Source organism: Euphorbia lathyris, chromosome 10 (assembly GCF_963576675.1).
Source record: "Euphorbia lathyris chromosome 10, ddEupLath1.1, whole genome shotgun sequence".
NCBI classification, from domain to species: Eukaryota; Viridiplantae; Streptophyta; class Magnoliopsida; order Malpighiales; family Euphorbiaceae; genus Euphorbia; species Euphorbia lathyris.
Window position 1 is genome coordinate 24,761,876 of NC_088919.1, and position 10,670 is coordinate 24,772,545.

Here is a 10,670-nt window from a genome sequence, read left to right on the forward strand (position 1 = left end):
TTGAGGGATAATATGAATTTTTCCATCCTATTAAAATCGCAGGAATTTATCCCACCTCCTTATACTACCCCCTCTTGGATATAGGATTTGAGAGATAAGAGGCTTATATCGCCCATCTGTCTCACTCTTCCATCTCTCAAACAAACACGGGATAACTTATCTCGGGTTTTTTTGTCACTATCCTACTTCCTATATCCCTTCTAACAAACACCCTGTTAGATCTAACAGTTACCAAATTCACTTGATCCGACATTGACCAGATAAAAACCACCACATGTTTAACACCATGTCAGCAAATAAGTGTCGAAAGTCCAAAATTGACAAGTTTAAATGTGTGGTAAATCCAAATTTAAGTTCAAGCCATCAAATAGTAAAAAGTAACAATTGTTGGTATATAATTATATACTAAACCAAAATATATTTGTTTATAATGAAGTGAATTGATTATGTATTCATGGCCCCTAAGATTAAAAAAACAATTGAGAAATCTCTTATTAACTCAGTAATATTCACCACCTAAACTTACTTAAATAACATATTAACTTCTCGAACTTTTACTTAAATTGACCTATTAACCCCTGAACTATATTAACCCCTGAACTATATTAAAACGATACATGTTTTAACTTAACAAAAATCTTCTCTTATGGTGGTGCCATGTAGCAATAAAAGGTGTTCAAGAAGCTAATAAGACATCTTAAAATTCAGAAAGTAAACTGATTCTTTTGGACCAAATTGAAAACTCTAATGTTTTCAACCTTATTGTAATTTATATGACAAAGTGGAGAGCTGTAAGCATAAAAATGATTGTTTGACCAGCAGTTTAACCCCCGAAATAAAGTGATGTGTGCTAAAGAATTTAAAGCCATCCAATGAGCTAGGCACTGGTTGACTTCAATTTTCACTGTGATATGGAGTGTATAAGTGGCTGCACTAGGAGCAAAAAGCTACCTTCGATTTTTAAGCCAAATTTTGTGAGGAACAACCATCTGCAACTGCCAGAAACGAAATCTACAAACTCAAATTAGTTAACCTAACGCTAAAACAATAGCAGTAAATTCATAGGATATTGCTGATCGGGAACAGATTTCTTTCTTCCATAAATCAAAATTTCCTCAATGATACTTTACTGCAAAAATTGGGAGAGCGCTCTCTAGTCTCTACTCTCTACATCACAGATTTAGGTAATAACTGTACCACCTGTATGAATCTTTCCTTGCACCGAAATTGAGACGAATAATTCTCTATTAGAGGAATGCATAGGAGCAGCTTTGTTTTGCAGGTGTTATCAGTTGAGGTTCTCCTCCAGCTGAAGTTCTCTTCAGCAGATCGATGAAATTGCTGTATGCTTATGAATTGCTAATTCTGTATTTGCTATATCCAAGAATTAATCAGTGTGAAAATGGCCTTTTCTCTTCCGGCACCTATTAATGTACCAACTGGCATGCTTTTGTAGGCCCATTCCTATCATCACCTTAAGACTTGTAAGCATGACATAAGTCATGGCAGACAAAAGAAGTATCCAAAAGAACCTCCATGCCTGTGGACTGTAGGGAAGGTGTGCGGCATATACTGGAGTCAGCACTCTGATAACCTGCAATCCATTCGGATAAATGTATTAACTGTGTGGGATCTGTGGTATCAAGCCTAACAATGCAGCAAGCATAATCAAGAAGACCATTTCGGAGACTCAAATGGAAAATCTAACAAAAACCAGTAGAACTTTCCACATGGAACAGTGACATTTTTTTTCCCCCACTATAACAGGAAAGTTTGGTAGGGAAACTCATAGACAACATATCATGCTCTTATTTCATCGGATTTCAGGAATATTAGGTGCTTGAACCAAATTAGTGAATGCTGCCCATCTAAATAATGCAAGTATTGAAATCAGTAGCCATTATATTGATTTTTGAGAACTATTACCACACAAGCTGGCGCCAGGGGAATGAAAGTAAGAATTTGTTTCTTGTCCTCAGTTTGAACATTCAAAGTCTGCAACAAACATATAACCCACCCAAATAAATGGAATGCTCAAAATAATATATAGAAGAATAAGGCATAATCATAAAAACATTTCTGGTCTCTTGAATATGCACAGAATATTCAGAAGAATAAAAAAGTATAAAGATTATTTCTTGATAGAAGACAGAAGGAAAGCAACAAAGTTACATAGTCGGACCTGGCTGCAAAGCTCCTCAAGAAATTCAGAGTATGCAATAGGCTTTATGTCGTTAAATTTAGCAAGGAATGAATGCTTTATAATGTCTATTAACATCTCGCACAAGAAAACCATCAACGCGTTCTACAAAGTTCAAATAAGATAGATAAGCATGCTATGAAACACAGAAGGCAGATTTCTCTTGCATATTCTTCAATTTAAGGTGCAGTTGTGCCAAAAAAAAAAAGATTCCAACTTACAATAAGAAAACTCTCAAGCCAAGGACCCTCAGCCTCCCGAATGTTTTGAGCTAAGACAACTATGAGAAACGCTGCAATGTGGAATCTTTCAACTGAATCTGGACATAAAAATGGAATATGAAATACTTCAGACAGAAAAAATGGCATACTGCACCAGAAATAAAAAAAATGCATAAAATTTTAATGCAATAGGTCATCACAATGATCTTTTGGCAATAATATTGGCAAGAATGGGAATTTAACATGTAAGTTGAACCCATACAATTTAAAGCACACAATGAATCTGCCATAAGTTCCTTTATATTTCAACAGATAATACAAGCTTGAACTTAGTTCCAAACACATCACTAACTATAATGGAAAAAGACATCAGTTAAGGTCCGCACACTTTCTTGTACCATATTCACATCCTTGAATAAAAATGCTTACATTCACATATATAAAAAAAAATGTGTAAATCTTCTTGTAAGGTACTAAGGTTATATGCAACCTGCTGATAATACCAATTGCCAATTGGTCCCCATCAAAATGGAATTTTTGTTTTATTCAGGATCAAATTAACAACAACAAAAAAAAAAGTTATTTTACAGACTGCAACAGAGCAACAGATATGCTTTAAAAGTAAATTATTTAAAAGAAACAAGTCATGTAAAGACCAATGCAATGTAACCTCAAAGCCTCAATTGAATGAGAAACCCTGTCCATGCTCTTGTATTGGTCTCCCATGTATTATCATCCCTCAATATCTAACAGATATTTTACAACAACATGAAAAAATGTTATAATCAATACCAGAAGCGATTTTTTTAACAATGGCATATCTGCTAGACAGCTACTTCTGAGACAAATTGAACCACACATCAGAGCTGCCGAGCAGAGGAAAACAAGGAATCCAAGCAATTAAGCACGTATAACTAACACTGTAAGAGTATGCTTAGGGAAAGACAAGCACTGCACATAGGAACTTACTACAACTGATCAGGCCCGTAAAGAGAATAATCAAGTTATAAAATATTTCTATATAACTGATAGAAATATGAACAGCTATCTGCGGTAACGCTTTATGGAAGTGAGTGTTGGAAAGTAAGAAGACAAAGTATAGACAAAATGTGATAGAGAACACATCCCAATGTAAATACCCAGGTCTTAGCCCATGTTCCCAAAAGCCCAAGAATACTCCAGGTTTATTCTAGGAGAAAGAAGAAGACAGCTGTGAATGTATGAGGTGGCAGATTCAGTTAGGAATCTAGGGAATAGGGATGTGGTTAGTTATAAGAGGTACGGTGGTGTGTGAGAGAAAGGTAGGAAGAATCATTATAGTAATTTGGCTCCTAGTGAGAGAGGGATCATTCCCTGGAAGTTGCAGTTGTGCATTTGAAGAATTTGATATAGTGAAAGCAGAAAGAGGAAAACCGAGATTAACTTGAATGAAAGTTCTTGAAAATTACCACAGATTATTGGATCTTTCAGATGACCTTAAAACGAATGAGAATGAATTAAAAAGAAGAATCCGAATAGGCAACCCAAAAGGCTTGCTTGTTGTTGTTATATAAAAGATTCACACTTGCGCATAAGGAAATGCACAGTGGACACAATTCTTAAAAGCTGATTCTTTGTTATAATGTTGGTTCTCTTTGTTTTCTCATAATCACATACTGTGTTGTACGAATTTTACTGCAATATCAGTTGTTTTATTGTTTTGAATTAGCAATGTGTTCTGACATGCCTATAAACAGAGAGCTATTTAGATAGTAGGTAGTCAGTTATTATTTTACATTTGTCTTCTGGCTTGTATGGGTGAACAGAAAGGTGAATGTCAAGAACAGTTGTGGCTTGTCAAACTTTGTACATGTTGTTGCAGGTTTCTCTCTTATCGAGCTCTGAATTTTTTCTAGGTTCAGTGCAGTATAGGTAGAAAAGGCAGAAGAACTATTAGACATAATCTAGTGATAGAATTTCAAAGGGATTTCTCTTCAACCCTGTATCCTGACACATGACTAAAGATCATAGCAGGTTTTGTCAAAAACAATAAAAAAATAAAGTTATCAGAATAAGAGATCATTCTTAAGAAAACAGCATGGGAGCACATTTAGACATGAAACTGAAATGCCATACAGAACGCATTTTCTATAAAATATTCCAAAATTGGTAATATCATAGAACATATAAATATATCAGCTTGACAGCAACATTAGAAAAACAAGTCTGGAAGTCAAGAGATAAACTAAACCCTAACAGCATTTTATAATAAGTGTCAGATATATAATAAGCTATGGAAAATGACAGAGGTATGTGAATTTAAATGTTAATCATGACTGCTAAAATTTGCATAGATAATTCAGCTATATTGAAAAGGCTGTGAGATGCTGCAATTAGCATACTGAGTTAGGTTCACATTTTTCTAGAGGCAGAATCTGCAATGATAATCACTAAATAAAGTATTTAAAAAAAAAAAAACAAGAAGCTAGTACATCATCATCCTATGTAACATATTCAGTTATTCACTGAAAATGGTATCAAAGGCCAATATTCAACAAAAAAAAAATGATGTCAGAGAAAACCGAAAGGAATAATTATGAGAGGCAGAAGGTACCAAACTCACCAGAGTACACCAGATTGTGAATGTTTTCCTTGCTGAAACGTTTAAAGACATTGCTTTTTATCTCAGCAAAGTTATTGGATACCAGCAAAGCTAACAAGGCATTATTATGGGCAATGATACAAGTCGATAAAGTAATTGCTTGAGCTAATAAAACGAAAGAATGAACAAGTAAGGATTGTCAAGGAACCAAATGGAAAGAGAAAATTCAACAAAATGCATGAAGAGACAAAACAATCAAGGCCGATAAAGGATATTTGAAAATGCTATAGCCAAAGTTTGATCAGCAACAAATCTCCAAATCCAGAATCTCATGTTTTCTTCTGAACAATTAGCAAGTCCTTCCGCAGAGTTAAATAGAGTCTGCATCACATCTCCACCAAAACTTTGACATAGTTTATCAAAAATCTGCATAAGATACATATGATTTTTATAAAATTTTGCCTGAGAATCGAACAACAATTAAAATCTAAAGCAACAATCATGAAACTGTCATCAAAACCATCAAACATCAGGCATGACAGCATCTAAAGAAAAGCAGCCAGTTTAGAAGAAAATACAATGGATGCAATTTTGCAGTGTGTGATGACGTCTAGAGCAAACATGTGCCCCAAGAAAATATAAAGCAAAACTAGAACAAGCCGAAAAAACCTGTTCAAATAAATACCTCTATTCCTTTCAACACAACACCGCTGTCATTTTCACTAGCTTCTATTGATTGAACTACTCGTTTAACCATCCTAGCGTGAGCATGCATCTGTATATTGGGAGGTTCAAGGTTCGAGTCTTTCTAACAAGGGGTACTTAATTATTGTAAAAACCAAAAAGTATAAGAATTTGTAAAAAAAAAAAAATTAATTAACATTATAGGATTCTAAGAGGGCGAGCCTTGGCGCAACGGTAAAAACGTTGTTGCCGTGTGACCAGAGGTCACGGGTTCGAGTCTTAGGAGCGGCCTCTTGCCAATTAAATTGGCAAGGGAAGGCTTGCCCCCAATACACCCTTGTGGTGGGACCCCTCCCCGGACCCTCGCTCAGCGGGGACGCGTAATGCGACCGGGCCGCCCTTTTTTTTTTTTTTTAACATTATAGGATTCTAAATTTTTCAAACCACAACTTTTTGACTTTCAATGTATAATGAACACCCACTCACAGAAAAAACCATCCAAGCTGATCTAGCATATTAAAAGCTAGTGGCAATCTAAGTAATTTTTTATAACTAAAATTCACATAAGAAAAGCTATGAATAAATTATACAAGCAAAATAAGAAGTTCAACTTCCAAAATTCTTTGATTAGTCGTGTTCATTCCTCACCTCCAAAACATTGTAAACCACATAAAGTTTGATTGTTCCTTGACCACGAATCATGTGATATATTAAGCTGATATCTGAGAGAACAACAATTAAAAACTTCCATAATCAAAGCATACCATAATTCTGTCTAGCAAATGGTAATTCTAAAATTTGGAAACACAAATGATTTAGACATGTATTTCTTACTGTACCTGTGCGCTCCAAGAGAACAACACCAGAAACTAACACAAGAAAGCAGCCAATATCAGATAGCTCTGGTGCAGAAGGCTTCTTGAACTGCCTGCCACAATTATTGTAGGTTATTTTACAAGTCTAGAATTCAAAAAGAAGATAAAGAAAGAATTCGCAAGCACATAATATTTTTCAAACAGTATTCTTTAACCTCTAGACCACCTCATGATGCAAATTCAATTTAAAACTTCCAAAGCACTAACTTGAACTAGTTTCAATTTAACAAGTCCTAGACAAATTCAGAGAAACTGCTACAACTTTCTTCAGCAACTATCAGCCTAAAGACTATTAAAGATCCAAGCAAACAGAGTTCTATGCATATATCTTTTAGCCAGATTTAAGTTGAGAACACTAACCACCTATTTTTAATCTAGTCAGAATGAAGTTGCAACTGTAATCCATACAATGCTTCTAATTCTCAATGTCCAATATCATCACAATTAGGTCTAACAATTTTACCCAATTCGTGTTTTCAACTGTAAAACCACAAAGGCATTCTCTAACACATAATCCTTCATCTTAAGAATTTCATAATTAGTTCAAAACAATGTAAAACCAATATTTGAACCTTTGTGTAATAAGTTATTGCCTATCATTCAAAAGCCACATTATCATTTTCAAACATCATTTGACTGAAAGAAAGATCATAACAGAAAAATGTGACTGCTTGTATAAAAAGAATCATCATTTTCGGAAGCTTTGAGACTATTCACCTCAGATTTTTCTCAACAATTTCATGAATCCAATGCAACGGAGAAGTAAAATGCAGTCTCAAAGACGTGAATATAAAAAAAATTAGACCACCACACCAGATTTAGTGTTAGGGGTTATCAACAAATAATGTGTCAAAATGAAAATTTTCTATTTATAGAACTCTGGCACAATGTGGGAAGTAGAAAGGTCCAGTTCAGCATGTAAGCACTAATATAAAACAAACTGATAAAAAAATTCCAGCATGTAAGTTGATTTAGAGTTTTAAGGAAATTATTCAGTTGTTTCATAAAATTCCAAATTAGCTTCTACAAGCTTACACATCAACATGTGTTCGCAAAGTTTATTGAGTATGCAATCTCCTAAAACTCATGAGTTTGTGCTTAATTATGTAAACATGTAGATACATGAAATAATGACTAACCTTGTATTCAGAAGCCTCCAAAGGCTCATCAGAATCCTTGTTGGCATTATAGTTAACAGTGATAGAAATGAATCGAAGCATACAAAGAAGCCAACATCTATGAGCTGCAAAATGGCTGTTGCATTAATCAAGCAACGATTGTACAAGGGAACTTAACTTGGCTAAAATAAACTGAGCATGCAGAAAAATCAGTTGCCATATAATACAAACAGTTTCCTGTAGTGAAAGAAGAAATTCTGAGATTACCAGTTCACATCTCCATGGCAACCGGAAGATGGTATCATACACTCTATCCCTTTCTTTCTCACTTCCATGGGTTGTTGTGCTTCTCAACGAATTTCCTTTATGCATTTCATCCATAAAGTACTTAACTGGTGTAGTCTCAACTGAAAACATAACTGAAAGAATATGTAGAATGAAAAGTAAAGTTAAAAGTGCGAAAGAAACAAGCAAGGGTATCTGGAAGCACATCAATAAGATATCAAAAGAAAATCATTTCAAAAGAAGCTGCTAATCCCACAGAAAAAACAACTAAATTTGCATAACAAAATAGAGCATATTTAAACATATGTATAATCTGACAATATTTGGCGAATACATGATTGGTTCGTTGGGGACCAATTTTAAAGGTGCGTGCCTAAGAAAAAAATTTGGTAAATCAAACTTGCTCAATTTTATGTACCAATGTAACATTGAGTTGTTTTGAACAAACTTAGAAAATTTATCACCTCAAGTTGGATTTTGTTGATGAGTTAATTAACTGCTCTGAACCTTAATTTGTTAGAAAGAGAGGCCAGAAAGGAGTAGTTCCAACAGACGGGGCTGAAAACCATCCATAGTAGGGGGTGGTTCCCGCGGCCCCGGGCCCTGGCCTCTCCAGGCCCCCTTGTCTTCGCCCCTGATTTCACATGTCTATCAAAGTAACCATTTGCTTCTATTAATTAGGTTCACGATAGAAGCTCGCTACCTTATTGACACGGGAACTTACTAGTACAAGTTCGGAGAGGAATTTCTAATAACCTATCAAAGATTAGTTCAGAAAGGAAAATGGAAAAGATACATCTTCACACTCATTTGAAGACCGTAAAATTGAATTAGTTATTCATGAATCTCTGTACTACCTGCATGACAGGATTTACATATACAATTGAAATATGAACCTAGAAGCTCCTAATCCCAAAATCTTAAAACACGCTAAGACACGGAAAAGAAAAAGAAAAAAAAAAAAGAGGAAAAAAGAAAGAGTGCTACACTCACAATTAGGATCCTTCGCCATAAGCCGATTCCAGTCAAGAGACTCCGCTGTTTCCAACTTCCCAGCCGGAACAGCACTCCCATTGGTATCAGTCCACTGCATCTCCGCGGAAAGCACCTCCGCTCCGTTCTCCTCCATCTCCTTCTCCTCCACCCGCGAAGAAGAAACCGTTTCCTCCGCTCCCCCACCATTAGTCACATTCCTCTGCCTCAACTCGCGACCACTGTTATTGTATAGAATCTGGCACTCCGCGACCTCCGAGACATCACTCACTGTACATACTACAGTTCCTCCGCTGTTATAACTGTTCCTGTTATCCAAAAACAGTTTTCCATTCTCTACGTTTGTCAAGATTGGAAGAGAGTTAGAATCGGATAGTCTCGCGTCACTGGTCGGATCTTCGGGGATGATAGAATAGGATACGGCAGACTTCTTCTTCTTCTTGTGTTTCTTCCTTTTCCGATTCGATTTCTCAAGAGAAGTGGGAACTTTCTCGATCAGATTCTTATCTGATTGATATAAAAGAAATTCATCTTCCTCAAAGGAGCTGCTTTCACTCAAAAGATCAAAGGGAAGTTTTCTACCGGAGGATCTCAACGCCATAGTCATGGAGAAGAGGAAGAGATCCACCAAAGAAAAAAGAAAAAGTAAGCTGGTCTTTCTTGTATTTAAAATTTGGTATTTATATGGTAAGGTTATGAAATTGGGCGAAAAGAAAACGGTTGTGGTCTAGGAAGGTGTTTTTATTTTTCAATTGCATATTAAATTTAGGGTAATTAATTTATTAGTCCCTATATTTTGATAAAATACACAGTTTAGTCCCTGTATTTTAAAAAACACATGGTAAGGTCCTTATCCTTTTTCTCAGTGAACTGTTTAGTCCTTCCGTCCATTTGTTAGATTTTTTATCGTTTATGACTTCAGAAATGACTAAATTATCCTTTACTATTTACCTTCAAACTTCAGAAAATGATATCAAATTTAGAAGAAGAAGCTATTTGTATGGAGAACAAGAAAAAGAACAGACCCAATGCTTACGAATTTGCACGATTAAGAAGAAAATCAAGAAAAAGAACACTCAAAATTGATTTCATATGTATTGGAGTTTAAAGGAAATGGAAATAAAGGAAAAAAATAACGCAAATCCAAATTGACTAACAGAATCTTCATGAGAGTCTAACGGCAAGTACTAAACAGTTCGCCGAGAAAAACGTTACGGACTAAACAGTTCACTAAGAAAAAAGTTTAAGGACTTTACCGTGTGTTTTTGAAAATACAGGGACTAAACAGTGTGTTTTGTCAAAATATAGGGACTAATAAATTAATTACCCTTAAATTTATGATATTTTAGATGGATACATTAATTAATTATTTTTTAATATATTAAAAAATTTAATTTTTTAAAGTGGATTACTAAATTCAGCCATGAATTCCCACCCCTAGTCTCATGAAAAGACCAAACTACCCTTTACCTAAAATTTGAAAAAACACAAAACCTCTCAAATACCCTACACACTTTTTGATCAAATCCGGACTAATTTGTGAACCAAAACATAGAGTGTAACAACAACCGTAAAGGGAAAGCGAAAATAATAAGATTTACCGTTTTTGTTTTTTGATTTAAGCTTAAAAATTGAATCTGTGGGTGATTTTTTAAAAACGTCGGAATCGCAGTCGGGCGTATGAACATCACGCCCGACCTACGGTTCCGGCGT

At 35.1% G+C, this 10,670-nt stretch overlaps 1 protein-coding gene across 2 annotated transcripts; it reads right to left on the reverse strand.

Moving 5' to 3' along the window:
* Positions 1-1,001: 1,001 nt before the first annotated feature.
* LOC136208966 (protein POLLEN DEFECTIVE IN GUIDANCE 1) lies at positions 1,002-9,635 on the reverse strand. Of its 2 annotated transcripts, none has more exons than XM_066000282.1 (11): positions 8,958-9,635; positions 7,947-8,086; positions 7,701-7,804; positions 6,526-6,614; positions 6,335-6,408; positions 5,278-5,428; positions 5,024-5,191; positions 2,422-2,519; positions 2,183-2,305; positions 1,927-1,995; positions 1,002-1,594 (listed from the first exon to the last, which is right to left on the reverse strand). In XM_066000282.1, exons 1-11 carry the CDS (start codon positions 9,562-9,564, stop codon positions 1,388-1,390), a joined length of 1,830 nt encoding a protein of 609 aa, XP_065856354.1. In that variant the 5' UTR covers positions 9,565-9,635; the 3' UTR covers positions 1,002-1,387. The 2 variants fall into 2 exon arrangements, with proteins under 2 accessions (XP_065856354.1, XP_065856353.1); XM_066000281.1 differs by having other exon boundaries at positions 7,947-8,098; positions 8,958-9,632.
* Between the last annotated feature and the right edge of the window lie 1,035 nt (positions 9,636-10,670).

What these genes read in the sequence shown, in the direction of transcription:
- LOC136208966 (XM_066000281.1), bottom strand. Translation starts at nt 9,564, where the DNA reads ATGACTATGGCGTTGAGATCCTCCGGTAGAAAACTTCCCTTTGATCTT. An exon ending in TGGAGGCTTCTGAATACAAG is followed by an intron (nt 6,615 to 7,700) that starts GTTAGTCATTAT and finishes TAATTGTGGCAG; the next exon opens with GCAGTTCAAGAAGCCTTCTG. An exon ending in TCACAATCTGGTGTACTCTG is followed by an intron (nt 2,520 to 5,023) that starts GTGAGTTTGGTA and finishes TTTTATGTCCAG; the next exon opens with ATTCAGTTGAAAGATTCCAC.